This window comes from Saccopteryx leptura, chromosome 1, assembly GCF_036850995.1.
Source record: "Saccopteryx leptura isolate mSacLep1 chromosome 1, mSacLep1_pri_phased_curated, whole genome shotgun sequence".
NCBI lineage: Eukaryota > Metazoa > Chordata > Mammalia > Chiroptera > Emballonuridae > Saccopteryx > Saccopteryx leptura.
In genome coordinates this window covers 48012208-48032255 of record NC_089503.1, presented here as the reverse complement: position 1 = coordinate 48032255, position 20048 = coordinate 48012208, and the positions used below count along the sequence as shown (strand labels likewise).

The 20048-nt window shown below is 52.0% G+C and overlaps 1 protein-coding gene across 2 annotated transcripts in view; it reads right to left on the bottom strand.

Annotated features, from left to right (window-relative positions):
- Positions 1–517: 517 nt before the first annotated feature.
- Positions 518–20048, bottom strand: part of DKK3 (dickkopf WNT signaling pathway inhibitor 3) — a 44479-nt gene continuing 24948 nt past the window's right edge. For both annotated transcript variants that reach the window (XM_066365549.1, XM_066365542.1), the window contains exons 5-8: positions 5442–5534; positions 4104–4248; positions 3175–3331; positions 518–2018 (exon numbers count right to left, since the gene is read on the bottom strand). In XM_066365549.1, the coding sequence (XP_066221646.1) occupies positions 1802–2018; positions 3175–3331; positions 4104–4248; positions 5442–5534 (612 nt within the window). In that variant the 3' untranslated portion in view covers positions 518–1801. The remainder of the gene's footprint in view (positions 2019–3174; positions 3332–4103; positions 4249–5441; positions 5535–20048) is intronic.

Sequence of the window (20048 nt, the reverse complement as noted above, 5' to 3'; positions counted from 1 at the left end):
ATTCTTGTTGATCAATGTCACCCTGTTAAACTTAATTTTCTAAAAAAAATTATATATATATATATATATATATATATATATGCTTTATTATTACATTCCCTGAAGATCTTACTGAGTTATAGGTCAGAACTGCGTTTGATTAAAGAAGGCTCCCAAGAAAAGTCATAAAAATTCCAGTTATTCTTTCAGAAGAGTGAAATATTGACACTCTTAAGATTAATTCCCATCCAAAAATGGTTAATATTTCTAAAATATATTGTTCTAAAAGGAGTGTGTTTTCATTGTCTGGAATATTTGCTTACATGGAAAGGGCTTTTTTTTTTTTTTTTTTTACAATGCAGGTCATTTCTATTTTATTTTTTCTGGATGAAAGGGATTTGGTATTTACTCAAAGTCAAAAGAAAATAACAAAGTCTAAGAACTACATAAGAGGAGTTTTAAGTGATTTATGCTTGATTTCTAAACGCAACATCTGTGTTTATACATAACTAAACCTCAAAGAAAGCATGCTTATACAGTCGTTTGCAACTTTAAAATTTAATGACTCTGGATGAATACACAGTGGAAACAGTCCATGACACCTGAAAATATAATCTGTGGAAAGCATACAGTCCATGCTCTCAGTCTGGATATTACAACCATATTTCATAGAGCCTTGCTTGGTCTGATTTTCTCCATGTGGCTGATAATGGTCTACAGTTGCTGGTAAGTGATTTTGCAAATTTCATATACACTCCTGGTCCTATCATTACCTAAGTACTGTTTCTGGCAAGTTAACTTAAATATTATGCTCCAGTCATGTACCTTCAAAGTTACTAATGTAGCTAACTGCCATAGGGGACAGTGTCAATACCACTTGTCCACCACTAGAATAATGGCCACCCCACACGGGGAGAACGCTGTTATTTCTAAGAGCAGAAGTTTACTCTTACAGAGACGGGTACATTAGATTGACCTTAATTCCAGCTCTGCCTCAGAAAAAGAAAAATCTCATTCTTCCTCTTTTTAGGGGATACTTTTGGTGGCACCAAGACTGGTGGGAAAAAAGTGGGGAGAGCACTGGGCTTGGAATCCTGCTCTAGTCTTCAGTCGCTGTGTGACTGGGGCAAGCGGCTTGGCGTCTCGGAGCCTCTGAGATGCGGACAGCTGGGGAGAACAGCACCCCCTTCACCAGGCGCTGGTGACAGCAGGACTTGATTGTGGATGTGAAACGGCTTACCTGGCACAGAGGTAGGAGCTGAGTGACTGCTGAAAAGCTGAATGCATGTAACCCGGAGAGAGCAGAACATTTCACCTGCAGCAGCTGAAGGCAGGCACGGCTTACCTAAGCCCATGCGAGGAACTGCATGAAAAATTCATCTGTTGCATTTTTGCCGGGTATACATTGGCAAAACAGGGCACTCTTCTCCACACGTGTAAGCATCAACATTTCCCCAAAACCCATCATGAGGAAATTCTGCATCCTTTTCCATCCCCTCCTGGGGGACATAGAACAAAATGAAATGTGCCATCTGCCAACCAGCAGAGGCAAAGTGGCCAGTAACTTGGCCCAGGTTTAGCAGCCTTGTTCTGCCTTCACCCCCACACGCCGTCCTTCCCCCGTCCTCAGAACCGGGATGCGTGGTGTGCTGTCCGGGGGAGCGGGGCAAGTGCACAGAACCTTGTTTTGTTTCAAGCCAGAGGGAGAATGTTCTGGGAAGAGGCCATGGAAAAAAGCCTGGCGAGCCAACACCTAGAGGACACAGCTGGGGAAATAAATTAGCTACTTCTATTGCACGTCTACCCGCACACAAGCCTGGGTCTAAATCTCGTCTCCCTCCAGCAGCTCAGAGGCGGCAGGCTCCCCGAGGGCCATTTCCACGGACAGGCTCCTCTCCAGGTTCTCCAGCTCCTGGCGCACCTCCTCAATGAAGCTGCTGTCTCCATAATCACTGGGGGCCTCTCTGGGTACCAGGCTCCCTCCGTCTTCGTCGCGGCTGCCCAGGAAGGTCGGCTTGCACACATACACCAGGCTGTGGCTGGGGAGAGACAAGGGCTGTGACTCGGCCGGCCGAGGGCCAGGTCTCCCTAGGGGGCAAAGCTGGGCCCTCCACACGGGGAGCCTGGGCATGAGACAGGCTCCATCTCATGCTGCCCCCGGTGGTCTCCCAGTCTCACCTACAAAACGCCTCCTCTAACATCTCTTTGACAGTCTCAACTCTCTGTCAACATCTTGCCTTAGCAAAGTACAGGAGGCTCACTTTTGGAGAATGTACTTGAGCGGCAGCCCCCCCCCCCTCCCCGTCTCTAGGGGATGTCTGTCTTCCTGTGACTGACTGACTCTCTTGCGCTGGGCTTCCCAGGTCACAGGGTCTGAGAATTTAGAGCCGCCCGCCCATCTCCTCCAGGCAGAGCAGCTCCTGACAGAGGGACGTAATGTCCCATGTGCCTGTGGGGAACCCTGGGCCTGTTTCCCTCCTACCTCTCCACTGCTCCTTCTTAGCTTGTCCTTTGTCATAATGGGCCTGGGCTCCCTTTAGTCCAGGGATAGTCAACCTTTTTATACCTACCGCCCACTTTTGTGTCTCTGTTAGTAGTAAAATTTTCTAACCGCCCACTGGTTCCACAGTAATGGTGATTTATAAAGTAGGGAAGTAACTTTACTTTATAAAATTTATAAAGCAGAGTTACAGCAAGTTAAAGCATATAATAATAATTACTTACCAAGTACTTTATATCGGATTTTCGCTAAGTTTGGCAGAATAAATCTTTATAAAACAACTTACTATAGTTAAATTTATCTTTTTATTTATACTTTGGTTGCTCCGCTACTGCCCACCATGAAAGCTGGAACGCCCACTAGTGGGCGGTAGGGACCAGGTTGACTACCCCTGCTCTAGTCCTTAGTGCCTCTCCCTCCACACCCTCACCCTCTCCCCAGAGCACCCACTCACAAGGATCCAACCACTCTCTAGATGAGCCCTAACTTGTACCCCTGGCCATACCTTCTCCCTAGCCTTAGTCCCATAGGTCTGATGGCAATTGAACCCCTCCATCTGCAAGACCCAAGGACACTTCAAATCAAACCTTTCCTAAACTGAAGCCACATTTTCCCCCTGCTCCTGCTCCTGAGTCCCCATGGGTAGCATTTCATCTCCTCTTGGCCCCTGACAAGGAAGACAGGTGGAGCCTCACCTGTGAGGCTGGCAGAGGAGGCCATTGGCACATGGGCATCGGTCCAAAGCTCCATCAGGCTCCAGCTCCCAGGTGATAAGGTCCAGAAGCCGGCTGGCAGGGTCATGGCAGAGCTCACCCTCCACAGGCAGGGGTGTGCAAACAGGGAACAGCAGACCTAGAACCGACCACACATCACCCCGGTGGCCCAGCCCCAAGGCGGGAACCAAGGGAGGGAGCAGAGAAATGGGATGCGGCCTCCCACTTTCCACCCTCATCCCCAATGTGGAGGTTAGGAGTAAAGAAGCAGAATGAGAGGAAACAAGAATGGCAGTATGGACTCAAGAGAAAATGAGCTGGGAGAGCTGGAGCAGTTATGGAGGACTGCCTGGAAGAGGTGGTCCTGTGCTGGGGTTTAATGTCAAAGGTCTGGAGAAATTAAGAGTGGAAGAAAGGTGTTCAAGGCTGGGGCACAGCATCAACAAAAGCCTGGGGTTGGGCTCAGGTTGGGCCAGTGAGGTTCCCAAAGGGGCCAAGGAGTAGTAGAGAGAAATAGAGAACAGGCCAGCTGGAGCTGGCCAAGGCTTGGCAGGTAGACCAGGGAGTCTAACTAAGTGACAGAATAAAAGTGGCTGCAGCGTCCAGGGGAGTGATAGCCAGAAAGCTTGTCCTTAAGAAAAACTGCAGGAGCAGCAGGTACCAGGTGGATCGGGGGGTGGGCAAGGTGGCTGAGGGTGAGGTTTTCAGAAACATTTGTGGGAGGGGAGGGCACCTGAGCTGACCTCACCCGGGAGGGGCATGAGCTTGGAGGATGGGGGCAGAAGGGGGCAGTTCGGTTCACAGGAAACAGGACAGGAGCCAGGTGTTAACTCAGCCCTGGGGAGCGAGGTAGAGTAAGATAGCGGAGCTCGGGACAGGGCTTACCCTGCACCCAGAAGCGAGCCACCCACCTCTCTGGAAGGCACAGCAGAGCCCGGGCTGGCAGTCCCTCTGGTTGTCACAGATGGTCCCATTGCTACCTTTGGTGGCTGTTTTGGTGCAGTGACCCCAGACACATAGCTGGTCTCCACAGCATTCACTGTCCCGGGTGCAGAGCTGCAGAGAGGTGGGAACACAGCAGCCCACCCGCTCGCACACTGGGGAGAGCCCATCCTCCACCAACCCCAGCTGGGAAAGCCTGGAGATGCCACAGCTAAGCTAACCCATGTTGTCCCACTGTACAGATGAAGACACTGAGGTCCTAGGTCAGTGTGGGGATTGCTATTCATGGAAGTCAGGGGAGCAGGGCTGGTGAGACAGACGCGAGGGGTCAGAACACTGGGGAAAATGGTTCTGGGGGGAATGCATGAGTCTGGGTCTTCCTACACAGCTTGAGATTTTGCCTTTAAAGGATGTGGTTGTCTCTGCAGTTCACCCACAGACTTATGCCTGCCTCCTTATTAGGTCCCTGGGTCAGGAAGAAAGGTGGCTTCGGGCCCACAGATGCAGGCAGCAATGTGAGTCTTCTAAGCTGATTACATGAAGGCCCAAGCCTGGGAAGGTCACGTGAATAGTCAGGCACGTGGGTGCAGTGGGCCTAGAGTCACACATGGGGAATGGCAGAGACTGAAGTGGGTCCCTGACCATGCTTAATGATGGCACCCAGCAGGACAGGCTGGGAGGCACACTTTTAGCTTCTAACCAGGGATGGAGCGGGATGGGGAGTCATAAGAAGCCCTCTATTTTTTACAAGCTTGTTATTGTGCTGAACTAGTGTCTTAAGGATGAAAAGGATCAAGAAAAGTCTGTGAGGCTGTATGGCTTTTTCCAAACACCTGCTGGGAGGCGGCAGAATCTCCAGTCCTGTTTCATACTTTCCTGAAAAATCTCCATCAGGGAAGAGTCTGGCTTGTTCCTGGCCCTCTTTCTGCCCTATCTGATGGGGCCGACTGGGAGAAAGATCCAGGGGGGTGGGCTGAGGGCCAGGAAGGTGAGACGCTGCCCTTTCCCTGCCTGGGGGTGCAGGGTCTGGCTGGCTAAGTCCACTGGGACCAAGGGACAGGGGTGGTGCCTCTCCCCCGTCATCCATGAGGCAGCAGCTCTGAAGGTGGCTTCCTGGTCACTCCAGGAGTCAGCCCCACTGGCTGTCATGGAGAGGCTCTTCCAAGCCGGGACGTGTGGCTGGGCTCCACAGGAGCTTCCAGGAAGCCCAGCTGAGAACGTGGGACTGCCGGCCTTCTCCCCCAGGGCTCTCTCTAGGCCCCCACAGCCCTGCAGCTGCAGCCCTGGAGGCCTCCGGGCACACTCACCGTCTGCTGGTCTCTGCACAGCTGGCAGGTGTACTGGAAGCTGGCAAACTGGCAGTACCTGCGGGGCCCGCAGTCCTCGTCAATGATGCATTCCTGGGGGAGGGGAAGGCGGCTCTGTCAGGTGAAGCAGGTCAGCAAGCCCGCCGTGCCCAGGGAGGGCAAAGCCCCGTTATACCCGTCTCAGCCCTGCAGGCTCGGGGTGCAGAGACAGCTTGCAGATGCCCTTCACTGCCCCTCCCCCAGCCCTGCCTGGCTCACTCATCAGCCCCCTGCCACCACCCCACCGCCCCGGCTGGCAGGGCCCTCCCTGGCACAGCGCAGCTAAGCTTCTGCCCTCTAGGATGCCACACCCAGTTCACACAGTTGCCTCTGTGTGCAGCCTTCCCTCACACCCAGGGTGGGGACACGGAGACCTCAGCCACTCTTCAGCACAGAGCAGATGGATTTAATAAATGGCTGAATGAGTTCCAGGCCGGGCGGCTGCACAGGACGGGCTGGAGTTCAGCAGAACCCTGCTGACGGCGAAGGAAAAGGGTGGCCTCGGGGAGCGCACCTCGGGGTCCTGGGTCTGAGGCTGACAGAGGCCGCTGCCCGCTTCCCAAAGGGGCGTGGGGTGGGCGGGGCGGGGCATTCCGCCAACCCCCAACCCCAGCCCAGGTGCTTTCTCAGCTGCCAGCCCCACTCGGCTGGAGAAATGGGGGAGAGAAAGAAGGAAAGGAATTTGTCCACCATGGAGCCCCAGAGAGAGGAGGTCACGGGAAGGTCACTGCAGGCCTGCTACAGTCACCGGGTCACTAGCAGGAGCAAGACTATGTCAGCTCAGACCCCTGGCAGCTGCAGAGGAAAAGAAGGGCAGATGAAGTGGGGACGTTGTCACAAGAACCACCACTGAGGACCCTGTCACGGGGCCAGCACAGGCTGGGCTCTATCTACATCAGGGGTCCCCAAACTACGGCTCGCGACGGCCTTTTTACCCGGCCCCCGTCGCACTTACGGGGATTCAGCTGGTTCCCTGATTCATTTCAATTGTAAGCACTCTGGCGCTTACAATTGAAATAATGCGCCCGCCTCTATACAGGGACTCTTTCCTGTATTGCGCTCGGCGCTCACTGTCCTACCTAGATGTTCGCGACGTTGTAGCGCCCGACGTGCGTATCTAGGCCTGACAGACTGAAGACCGAGGCGCCGGGTCCACAGCGCGGCAGCCGCACTAGGTAAGTATATTTTTTATTTATTTTTTAATTGGATTTTTTAAAAATTTACTTGTTCTTTATTTTAAGTATTGTATTTGTTCTTGTTTTGTTTTTTTTACTTTAAAATAAGATGTGTGCGGTGTGCATAGAGATTTTCATAGTTTTTTTAGTCTGGCCCTCCAACGGTCTGAGGGCCAGTGAACTGGCCCCCTGTGTGAAAAGTTTGGGGACCCCTGATCTACATCCTGGGCCACCTGTAAGCGCTCCAGCAGGCAGCAGGACGGATTACTATTCCCACACTGCTTGCTAAAGATGGAGGTTCCGAGAGGCCGCCACCCCCCCGACAGTGCAGTTAGTTCATGGTAGGTGGACTTCCCACCACTAGCCCTTGGGAGAAGGGGCTCAGATGCAGCTGGCAGAGACTGTGGATGAAAGACTCCCGGGACAGGGATTTTGGGGCCCTAGCAAACCTTCCAAGGTTCTAGGGAGGCAGGTCCCTCCCTCCCCACTATGACCAGGCATGCTCCGTCCTAAGAGCGGGTGTGGAACCGGACCTGGGAAGGCCTGGAGGACAGGCTCTGGCCCACTTGTTCCAGACTAGCCCCTGCCTGCTCTGTGAACTGAGGCAGCATCGCTCACAGGTATGGACAAGGAGCCTGCCACCAAGGCCTTCTGGACACCCTGGGGGCCAGAACATGCGGTTAGGCCGCCTGGCCAGGCGAACTCATTAGCTCTGTCATTGGGAAGGGGCTAGCATTTCAGGCTCAGGTCTGGGTGTACCCTGGCCAGACAGCAGGCCTGAGAGGGTGGCCATTTGGCCCAGGGAGGCTGCAGGCTTGGCTTCTGCACCAACAGCCCTAGTACCAACCCCAATAGGCACAGCTCAGAGTGTGGGTCCTGTACTGCTCACCAAACAAGGCCTGTCCCGCCAGGAAGACTGCCAGTGCCACTGGACGGCATCTTCCCAGGCCTCCTCTGAAGGGTGACGGGAAAGAGGCCAACTTGGAGATGATGGGACAAGTCACACCCTGCATCAGCCCCTGTGGTCACCAGGGGCCCAAGAGGAAACAAGGGCCAACACCCAGCATAACTAAAAAGCAATTTAAATCTCTACTGTAAATTCTTTTAAAATGTCTAAGAGAGCACATTGCCTAGCACCCTGCAAAGTGACCAGAAATTGCTCTCCTCTGTGTCTCCCCAGAGTTTGACTCATGTCAGCCCACTGATCACTGTGGCCAGCAGGGTCCTCCTCAAAAGGAGTCAGTGCTTATCCCTGTTCCCATGCCAGCAATCCAAAAACGTCAGCATGCTACTGTCACTGTTCTTATGCAAGAGAAAACTGAGGCTTGGCGAGGGGGAGGGGTGAAAGGGCTGCCCAAGTCAAAAGCTGAACTGGGGGCTGGGCACTCGGTCTGTTTGACCCCAGAGCCACAGACGAGCCTTGTCTCAGCCACCACACCCTCCCGGACACAGACTCAGCTCTGCCAGTTCAGCTGGAAGTGTCCTGATAGTTCTCCCCAAGTAGAACAGCACGAGAAGAGGAGGGGAGGGAGGGCCCAAAGACATCGAGTCTCTTCTCTGAACCCAGCCAAATTTTGAAGAACTGGGACAAATATGAGAAGGTCTTTGCCCTCAACGAATTTATAATTCAATTAAAAAAAAAACAACCCAAAAAACAGAAAGGCAATCCAGTAGAAAAAGGAGAGACAGGGTATGAACAGGCAATGCCCAGTAACAGAAGCTGCTTTGTTTCTCCACAGGGAAGATGTTTGACCTCACCAATAATCAAGAAAATGCAACTTAAAAGAGCAGGATACCATGTTTTTGTTTGCAATGAAAACAGTTATAAACGTTGATAATATCTGTGGTTGGCAGAATACTGTTTCCCCACCCCCACCCCACATCCACATCCTACTGGAACCTGTGGATGGATATGCCACGTTACGTGACAAAGGAGTATTAAAGTCACAGGTAAAATTAAGGTTGCTAATCAGCTGACGTGATGATAAGGAGAGCATCCTGGGTCATCCAGGTGTGCCCAATGTAATCATAAGGAGCTATGAAGATGAAACGGGGGCAGAAACAGAGTGGATGCCATGGGGAAAGACTCCACCAGTCCACCCAGACTTCGCCGACTCTGAAGATGGACGCGAGCCAGGGGCCGGGGAACAGAATCTCACTGAGAGCCTTAGGAAGGAGCTCAGCCCTGCCGACACTTTTGTTTTGGTCCAGTGAGGCTCCTGCCAGACTTCTGACTTACAGAACTGTAAAATAATGAATCTGTGTCCTTTTAAAACTACCAAATGTATGATAAGCTGGTACAGTAGCAATAGGAAACTAACGTAATTTCCAATGTTGGTAGGGGTTTGAGGAAATGGGTAGTGCCAGGCACTTTGGGGGGTAATTAAAATTAAACTAGATGTTTTTTGCAGGCAATTCATCAGCACCTATCAAACATTTAAATGCATGTATATTTTGACTCAGTAATTTCCCTTCCAGGTGACTATCCTCAGAAACTTTTTTCCATATATATATATATATATATATATATATATATATATATATATATATATATATATATATATATATATATATCTGAGTACCGGGGTGTTTAAGGCTACATTGTGATATCTCTAGTCCAGAAACAATGGAAATGCCCAACAAGAGGAAACTGATTAAACAGCTATATAGTCATTTTGTGGGGAAATGCCACCAGGTGGACAAGAAAAAGAAGGAGGGCGTGATCAGGCGGTGGTGCAGTGGATAGAGCGTCGGACTGGGATGCAGAGGACCCAGGTTCGAGACCCCGAGGTCGCCAGCTTGAGCGCGGGCTCATCTGGTTTGAGCAAAAAGCCCACCGGCTTGAGCCCAAGATCGCTGGCTCCAGCAAGGGGTTACTTGATCTGTTGAAGGCCCATGGTCAGGGCACATATGAAGGAGCAATCAATGAACAACTAAGGTGTTGCAATGCGCAATGAAAAACTAATGATTGATGCTTCTTGTCTCTCTCCGTTCCTGTCTGTCTATCCCTCTCTCTGACTCACTCTCTGTATCTGTAAAAAATAAATAAATAAATAAAGACAAACAAACAAACAAAAAAAAGAAAAAGAAGGAGGTAGTTCTTTGCATTGAGATGTTTATATCAGTAGGTGAAAGCACAAAATCCCGTTTTTGTAAAGCAGAATAACAACATGTACAATAAACTAATAAAGCACAGGGCCTGGCTGTGAGAGCCCAGCTATGAGCTGGAGCCCAGAGCGCCTGCGCAGTAGCTATGCCAAAAAAAAAAGGACATGACCCGGAAGTGGGAGTGCATGCGCAGTTGCTCCCACAGTTGTATAACCAGCTGCCTTATCTATAAAGGCAGAGGGAGGGTCGCGCATGCATGAATTCTTCTGCACCATATAAAACTGGCTTTGGGAAATAAAGTGTGTAGCCACTTCTGTAAACTTGCTCTCCCCCGTGTTGACCCCTTGTGCATTCTTTTCCCTCTGCACTACTGCACCTCCCAAGGAACCTCTTGACCCTGACACTTGGCACACAGGGGCACACGACAGATACGTGTTGAATGAATGCACCCTCTTGAACATTACTATGGCAGACAGGCTAACAAAATGCAGATATTAGCAAGGATTTGGGAACCAAAGCAAAAAACATACATTCCATTAATTTGACTTCTCATTTCCCAAGAATCCTGTCAACGTAGAATTTTCACTCTATGCTCTCTTTTCCAGATCTCTTATTTTAAAAAGTACAAGCTAAGACTTCTCTAGCATCAACCCTGTAAGACCCTGTTGTTTACAATTCTCCATCAAGAAAAATACACATTCATCCTTAGGAATATTTTTCTTTCCCTAAACCCGCTCCTACGCATGACAAAGCATTCCCTGCACTGCCACAGTGAAGCAATTAATTTTTTTTTCTAGGTATGGAAAATTTTTTTGTGGCATGGAACCTTGCCAAAGACTTTTCAAAAACTGAAATACAATAAAGCTACTGGTTTCCTTTGCTGACTGACTTGCAAGAGGTCTGGTAGGTGAGGTCAGTGTGACCCCTCCTTGAGAAAGGTCACTGCTTTTGTTCTGACAGTCTGCAGGCTTGTTTACTGTGGATGTGCACTCCCAGTAGCTTCTACAAAAGCTCCTTAAGAACTGTGATCAGCCTGACCAGGCAGTGGCGCAATGGATAGAGCACTGGCCTGGGACGCAGAGGACTCAGGTTTGAAACCCCAAGGTCGCCGGCTTGAGTTGGGGTCACTGGCTTGAGCCCAAAGCTCATTGGCTTGAGTCCAAGGTCACTGACACTTTGAGCAAGGGGTCACTCACTAGGCTGGAGTCTACCCCCCCCTCACCCCCCCCACCCCCGTCAAGGCATATATGAGAAAGCAATCAGTGAACAACTAAGCTGCTGCAATGAAGAATTGATGCTTCTCATCTCTCCTCTTCTCTCTCTCTCTCTCTCTCTCTCTCTCACTAAAAAGAAAAAAAAAATTGTGATCATACTGGAAACCTTAGACCCCCAAAGCATGAAGAAACCCCAGAGGCCAAAAGAGCACTTTTGAATCCTGGTTTTATCCTTTAATAGCCGTGTGACCTATTTCACTGGGCTGCTGTATGGCGTTAATGCTCTCTGGATGGTGGTCATAGCAACAGCAGCTGTGTATCTTTTATACCCATCCAATGTGTGATTCCCCTGGGGAGCACCCCTGCCAGGAGATCAGCTTGTCAGCAGAAAAGCAGGTTCAAACAATAGGGGTTAATGTTTCCGCCAGCAACTCTCCACCTCTGTCCCTGTCAACACTTGGAGATTTCACCAGTCCTGACTTATCTGTATCCAGAGAGTATCCCAGAGGAGTCAAGTTCCTGGGGGCAGAGTAGCTTCTCGTTATATGAAGACCAGGCTTTCCATACAGTAAGGCTTTGCCAGTAGGAGAAGGGTCCCATCTTTTCTGGTGGTAGAGACCTGGGAAACAGGTCAGGTCCTCTCACCTTAAACAGAACTGAATGAGTGGGAGGGGAGGACATGGGTGGGTGAGCTCTAAGCAGAGCCAGGCCGGAACTGAGAAATCCAGGATTTTATTCTTTTCAACAATTCTAGTTTCTCTAACCTGTGCTTACAGGTTATAGTCACACGTAGGCCAATGTTTTAAAGGAGCCTCAGCATCCCGCTGGGCATACGATGTCTGAAAAGGTGAGCTCTGAAGGAGGAGGCTGGGGAAGTCCTGGGTTTGCGGTACCTCTTAGACCATTAGGACTGGGAGGCAGGCTCCAGCAGGCTGCACTGAGATGGAATTAAGGACACTCACCAGGGCAGAGGGTAAGGTCACTTGAGTGCCCCAGAGCAGGAAGGAGGGGACGCCATGCTGAGCACCTACCCTTCAGAGCCTAGAACAGCAACCCATGACATTCTGACACAGAGACCCAGCAAGAGGGGCCACCAGTGCCTGCCACTTGTCACAAGTTCTCCTCAATCCCCTCAACATGGGATTTATTATCTATACTTCACAGCTGTGGAAGTTGAGATTCAAGGTGAAAAATCTGCCCAGAGTCACCCAGCTTAGAGGTGGAGCTGGGAGTCCAAGCCAGCCAGTCTGACTGTAAAGACAAGTTCTTTCCATCTCCCCCTGGGAAGATCATTCTCCTCTCCCTTCAGCACTAATCAGTTCCCTCAGGGGACAGGGCTTGCCTGAGATAATGCCCTAGGCCCCACACATTTCAGGAGACAAAAGACCAGAACTTGGAGCCAAGACCATGAGTGCTGGACATCTGGATCTCAAAGTCATTTAAGAACTGGCTTCAGCAACCCCTTTCTAGTCTCTGTTAGTCCAGTCACTTCCTGTCTGTCCCTGTTCCTCCCTCCCATCCTGATGGAGAAATCTGACAAACAGTCTGAGGCTGGCCATTAAGACCAAGCCATTCAGGGAATCAGGTCTTTGTTGTCCCCAGGAGAGAGCTATATTTAGAAAGCTCTGGGCAGAGCCCCAGGCACTGTGTCCCGAAGCTGGCGGCACCGAGGGGCTAGCCAGGAACGCACCACAGCTCTGGCAGAATGCTGGGCCTGGATGCGGCCCTGGTGCTTTGCCACTACTATGTCATAGTGGGAAATGTCGAAAGAGCTGTTCTGCAGCTTTGATTTTCCTGTTCGGAATTTATCAGAGGAGAGCAGCTCTGAGGAGGCGGGAAGAAGACCGTACATGACCCCTGGGAGGCTGTCTGCAGGTCCACCTGTGGGCAAGTCGGGCCAGGCTCCTCGGCGGCCCCCAGGCTGCCACGCCCTTCTCGCACTGGCTCGGCACTCTGCCCACACTGCTCAGGAATCCCAGACGGTCTGGTTCTCCTGAGGTCCAGAGGAGGAAGCCACGTGGGCACACCTCTCCAGGGCCAGGCTCCTCTGTGGCCCCCAGGCTGCCACGCTCCCCTTCTCGCACTGGCTCGGCACTCTGCCCACACTGCTCAGGAATCCCAGACGGTCTTGTTCTCCTGAGGTCCCGAGGAGGAAGCCACGTGGGCACACCTCTCCAGGGCCAGGCTCCTCTGTGGCCCCCAGGCTGCCACGCTCCCCTTCTCACACTGGCTCGGCACTCTGCCCACACTGCTCAGGAATCCCAGACGGTCTTGTTCTCCTGAGGTCCAGAGGAGGAAGCCACGTGGGCACACCTCTCCAGGGCCAGGCTCCTCGGTGGCCCCCAGGCTGCCACGCTCCCCTTCTCACACTGGCTCGGCACTCTGCCCACACTGCTCAGGAATCCCAGACGGTCTGGTTCTCCTGAGGTCCAGAGGAGGAAGCCACGTGGGCACACCTCTCCAGGGCCAGGCTCCTCGGTGGCCCCCAGGCTGCCACGCTCCCCTTCTTGCACTGGCTCGGCACTCTGCCCACACTGCTCAGGAATCCCAGACGGTCTGGTTCTCCTGAGGTCCAGAGGAGGAAGCCACGTGGGCACACCTCTCCAGGGCCAGGCTCCTCGGTGGCCCCCAGGCTGCCACGCTCCCCTTCTCGCACTGGCTCGGCACTCTGCCCACACTGCTCAGGAATCCCAGGCGGTCTGGTTCTCCTGAGGTCCAGAGGAGGAAGCCACGTGGGCACACCTCTCCAGGGCCAGCTGTCCCCAGCCTCCTCTCGAGCCCAAGGCTCTGGAATGAACATCCTCAGGGGAGGAGTGAGAGCACCGACTGGAACTCACTGGCCCTCAGAGCTTTGCACACTGCGGGCCGGGGCGGGGAAAGTGGCACTGAGGGCCCAGAGGCACCTACTGTGTGTCTGCGCCTGCTCGGGCTGTCGGCTCTCTGATCCTCACAGCCACCCACTGCATATCTCCCAGCATGGACTTTGCACAAAGTTGCCATTCACTAAAAGAACAAAAAAAGGAAATGAAGAGATGAAAAGATGAAGTACTGACCAATCTCCATTTTGCAGGTAAGGAAATTGAGGGTCAGAACCCAAGAGGGAGTTTAAAAAACTAAGATTTAAACCCAAGTCCATCAGACCCCCAAGCCAAGTCTGCTCCTTCCACTGCACCCTGTTGTCTCCAAATGCACAGTTAGGGGTTGAATTGTGTTCCCCCTTAAAGTCGTATGTTGAAATCCTACCTTTGGTACCTCAGAGAGTGATCTTATTAGGAGATAGGGTCAATGCAAATGTAATTGCTTAAGACGAGGTCCTCAGGATGGGTTCTAATCCAATATGCCTGGTGTCCTTCTAGAACAGGGAGATTTGGACACAGAGACAGATACATGTGGGAGGAAGACAATGGGACAATACGAAGAGAAGAGGGCCATCTGCAAGCCCAGGAAGGGGTCTGGCACACATCCTTGCCACACAGCCCTTAAAGGACCCAATGCTGCTAACACTTTGACTTTGAACTTCTAGCCTCCAGGTCTGAGAGACATCCATTTCTGTTGAGTACCCAGTTTGCGGCACTTTGTGACAGCAGCCCTCGTAATCTAGTCCCACCCCAGCCCCCACCCCAGCAGCACACAGCCCCAGCCCCCTCTGTTTTGGATTCTCCACCCGCTCCCAGCCTCTGCTCCTTGGCCTCCGTACCTCCCTGGGGGAGGTGACAGAAGGGAAGCCGGTGGGGAGCCACTGGAACATTCTGAAGGGTGTTGAACCCAGAAACCAGAACAAGGTGGGGGGAGGCAAGGGGGGGGGGAGGAAGGCAGTCACACAGAACTAACTACAAGGGGCCCAGACTGGCCATCTGACCAAGGAGGACAAGTGGGCATATAAGGGGCAAGGAAAACTCAACACAATTCAATTGTCTCTGGGTTCTTGGCACATTGGTATTCATCACCTCATCCTCACTGTCTTCCAAGGTGAGCAAGAGAAACCCCATTTTATAGACAAGGGAATGAGAGGCAGTGAGATGAAGTCGCTCACCAAGGTCATGGGCAAGGAGTGCCAGGGCTGGCACTTGCCAAACTCATCCAGTGCTCTAGGAGATACAGGTGACCCCGGGTGCTGGCGGCTGGGGTACCAGGAAGGGGACAGGAGGGGGCAGTGTGAGAGAGGCAGGAGAGGGGGGCTGCCAGCTCTGCCTCTGGGGAGGGTCCTGGAGGCGGACCCTGGTGCCCAGAGGGTTAAGAGGTGCTGAGCACAGCAGGAAGTCGCCCTTTCATTCACAATTCAAGTCGGGGCTTCAGGTTCCTCAGAGTCCTTTTTGACCTTTAAAGCAGGCCAATCACAAGAATCTATAAAAGACACACATGTCTGCACACAGCAGGGTGCCCGCAGCCCCTCCTGGACTCCGCACTGGAAACCTTCAGCCAGCTCAGGGCAGGCAGGGGCCCCAAACCTCACCACGGGTCTGGGCTGACCCACGATGTGGAGCTTGCCCTGTGGAAAAACCCAGGCAGAGGCCAGGAGCTGACGCCAGCTATTATTATCCTGAAGTCCCGATGTCTGCAAACGCCTGTGTCTCCTGGGGCTGCTCCAGCCAATTCTTTCCCCCCCAGTCACAGGGCCCTGGAAGAGGGGAATGCATCCTAGGGCTGGGCATTCCAGGTGAACAGACACTCACCCCCAACCGGTTTGTGCCAGGAGCACTGGGGAAATAGTCCGGTTTGTGCCAGGAGCACTGGGGAAATAGTCCGGGAGTTCCCCCCTCCTGCTGCTCCCTCCCCAGCATACGCAGCCCCCTCTCTCCACCAGCCTCCTGGGGAGACCGGCAGGGGTGGAATGGGGGTGTTCCAGAAAAGGGCCTGTTCCCTCCTCCGGGGATCCTGTCTGGCTGCCAGGCCACACTCACAGAACTTCCCAACGCTTTCCTTTAGTCTGAGTGACGTTGCCTTTGGCAAACTTACACCATATTTAACTCCAAAAGAAACTTCTTCGCGTGCCCAAGTCCTCTCCAACCAAATGAGTGTGCTGTTGCCCTTTGCAGTTCGAAGCAGTGGAGGGAGCCCATTTACCCTCTCCCTAACCAATGCTTCTGCAGGGCTCCCACCCCATTCCACAGGCAGACAGTGGGGGGACCACTGGGCATGGGTCGGATGTTCACCAAACATACTGGGGACCCAGTTAGCGCTCCGTATGCAGAGAACTGCTGTTCAAGTCATCAAGAGCCAGAGAGTAACTTCGGGTTCAAAAGCACCAACATTAGGGCACCAGGCCTGCAGCACCTCACAGTTGTGGAAGCAAAGAGGCTGGGCTCCAGGCTCCAGTCTCCCTCCTTCTCTGCCAGGCCCCCTGCTGCAGCCCAAGTTATCTTCCTACAACACAAAACTGATGACACATGGCCCTAATCTTCATTGTTCTGGAAGCCGCACCACAGCCGAGGGGCCCTGGAAAACACTGAGGTTAGACTAATTCCATCAGGATCTAAAGCAGGGGTCCCCAAACTTTTTACACAGGGGGCCAGTTCACTGACTCTCAGACCGTTGGAGGGCCGGACTATAAAAAAAACTATGAACAAATCCCTATGCACACTGCACATATCTTATTTTAAAGTAAAAAACCAAAACGGGAACAAATACAATATTTAAAATAAAGAACAAGTAAATTTAAATCGACAAACTGACCACTATTTCAATGGGACTATGCTCCTCTCACTGACCACCGATGAAAGAGGTGCCCCTTCCGGAAGTGCGGCGGGGGCGGATAAATGGCCTCAGGGGACTGCATGCCCATAGTTTGGGGACCCCTGATCTAAAGGAAGGAGACAGGCTGCCCTGCAGGCCCAGAGAATGGCCAGACTGCACCTGTGACACTGGCATAATAATGTGACAAGGGTGGACTGAGTAAAAAACCGGGTGTGCCACGGAGCTCTCTGCTCGGGCTGCGCCTGGTCGCCACGGCGGCCCTCAACACATCAGCCTCCCAAAGCGTAACAGTCACTCACTCAGCAACCTTTAGATAACCAACCTGGCTCCACACTTTGCATGGCATACAGTCCTTCATGCTCAATCTCCGACCTTCTTTCGAGTCCAATTTCCTGACCCACCGCAAGACCCAATCCCGGTCCCTGCTTCTAGAATGCCCTCACTGATTCATCTTTAAGGAGCAGCAAAAATGTCTGCTCAGTGAAGCCCTCCCTGACTCTCCCACTGGGCAACTAGCCCCTGTCTCCTTGGTGCCCCCACCCCCGGCCCTCAGTATCCTACCCAGTAAACAGAGAATGAAAATGGGAACGCGGTTGGCCTCAAAGGACCAACAGGCTCTTAAAAGACTTGTCGAGACTTATACTGGAAAAGCCAAGATTCAGCGAGGGGGACATTTTTCTCCCGGCAATCTCAGGCAGTCATCTAGAGCAAGGAGGCCAACCCCACATCCCTCTGCTTGGTGACCTTATGGCTTAGTGGCCGATTTCATGTGCTTCTTCATCTCCACTCTGGTCTCTCTGGCCCCGCCCACTCTACGGTCTCTTTGGCCTTCCTGGCTGCTCTTCGGGCCAAGCAGGTTTCATGCCCTTTTCCTCAGCTGCACAACGCCCCCTTCACTGTTTAGGGGTCTGGCAGGGCTAGCATTCCTAGGATCCTGGTGATCTTTCATGAAGTATCAGTCCCTGTTGATGTCGAGTCTCTGGGGTCACCTGCTGGAGGTGCCCCGGTGGTTCCCACTGATCTCTGACCCCAGCCTTGGCCCCCTGGTGCTGAAAGGGAGCCCCATGGGGAGGGTCTTCATGCTTTCTCTCTTTTAAAATAAAGGTTCTGGGCAATGAATGGCCGGCATCAGAAGCAACATCTTGGGGGGAGGGTTACAGTGGGCCGTTGTGGACCGTGCTGTCTGAGGGGCCAAGAGCACTGCTTTACAATGATGTGCCCGGGCCTGAAGGAGATTCTTTTGGGAACTGTGACCAGCCCTCCCAGGGGGAGAGGACAGACTCTCCCAGGGAGAGAGGGATCTGGGGTGTCACCGCCATAGGTCTCCTAGGAGACCACTCCGGGAAGTCATGATAGGAATGTCTATGGGAAGGCAGGTCTTGGCTCTTGTTTCTCACAAACATTTTGTCACTTGTCCAAAGGACTTTATCTGCTTTATCCTTCTGACTTCTCACCCACAAACCAGCCACCTTGGGCAAATCTCCACCATCCTCCTCCTCCTCCTCCTCCTCCTCCTCTTCTTCTGGTTGGGGGATGAACTAGCAGTCTGGCTAACAGCTTCACCTGCGTTCTGCCTCCCCTCGCCCCCAGTCCTGCCAGGCCTTGGCCACTCTGCAACACATGCAACCAGAATGGACACCCGCCTCGGTGCTGGCATCTGCCCCAGACAAATAGCATTCGGCCTTAGAGGACAGCAGAGCCGTTGCCATAACAGCAGTGTTCTGAGTCATGATGCTTCTGGACCAGGGAAGACCATGGCCTGTGCCTCGGGTTACCAACCAGGATGATGCTCCCACGTGACTACGGTGAATGGGGTCCAATCAGGGCCCTTATGAGGTGGCCACGGCTTTGTGTCTCCACCCTCAGAAATCTCCTTATGCAGGCCCTCACAAAATCACCTTGCTTCAAGCAACTAGCATTAATCCTAGTCACATTCACATCATTTACCTGCACCCAATAAGCCTGGTATTGTTCACACCATTGGCTGTGTGATTCCTTCATTCATCCAAGGGAAAGAATAATGCAGAAGATGAAAGGTAGAAAGGGGGTAAGTTTCAGGGTTAGAGTATAAGTGTCTGTTTATTCTTTCCAGTAATTACAAAAAGCTGCTGAGAATGTTCTGCTCAGCCAGGTATATTCAGGACCCTCTCTCTGTCGTTGGGATGGAATGTCTCCATATTTACTCGGCTGGTTCCTTGTTTACTCTTTCCTTAGGATTCAGTGAGCTTATCTGGCCTAACCCAACCCCTTCAAACTGTTTTTCCTTTGCCTTGCAAAGAGAAGATAATAAATGTATCATGTCCCTACTTACTTAGCACTTAGAGATGGTACAAGACCTAGTTTCCCAACGTCTGGTATTCTGAGACACAGTTCCTATGCACGCACACTGTACAACCCTGCGGTGTGATGAAGCCTAGCTCTTCCTTCTCTTCTCTGTCTGTCCCCTAGGCTTGGGGCTGGGCTCTTCAGTGGAGCAGGTGAAGTCTCTGGGGAAGAACAGGCTCGGGGTTGTGTGGCACGTGCTTCCTCCTGACACACCAGAAACCTCCAACTGGATGTCTCGTCTGCGTCCTCAAGCCAGGCCATTGGTGAAACAGGCCTCAGAGGGCGACCTCACACTTTCAGGTGAGGCCTCTGGCCTTCCTGTCCCTAACCTCTGCTGGAGTCCTAAGGAACGGGAATCTACAGGCTTCCCACCTGGCCACAAAGGTGTCAGAAACAGATCTGAGACCACCTGCACACGCCTACCTCTGAGATGGACCCTGATCCCAGTCTTGCTGGTGATCAGAATTAGTTTAAACTTTAGTTTCCTGTCATTAGGTCTTCATAGTCCTTAGGATTCAAACCACCTGAATGGTGGCCGGCAGTACCTGGGAAAGCCTGGGTTCAGATCCCACCTACAATGGTGGGGATTCCACTCCAGCGAATGCAACAGACAGGTTCCTTCAACAACCTCCCCTTTGTCTGAGAGGCCGTGTCTAAACCTGAATGACCAAGAGGCCCCAGTGTAGGCACTGGCCACTTCCCTTTTTAAAACAGGGGTCATAGCCTTTCTGTGCCATGGACTCCTATGGAAGCTACCTGAGGGCCCTAGGCCCCTGCTCAGAATAATGCATTTAGATAAAAGATGATTACACTGAAATACACTTATCAAAATATTTTTGAGATACAGTGTTTTATGCACTTTACTCACATGCTGAATAATAAGGTCTGACAGTGATCTTAATTTTTAAGAAGTGATGAGCGTCGGTGCTATTTAAAGACATTGGCAACTAAAGCAAGAGAATATGAAGATATCTGTGACTGCTCTTGGGAACAGAGGCACTGCTGGTAATGCTGTGGTCTGTTGCCTACTTTGAAGATTAGAAGAAGTGCTG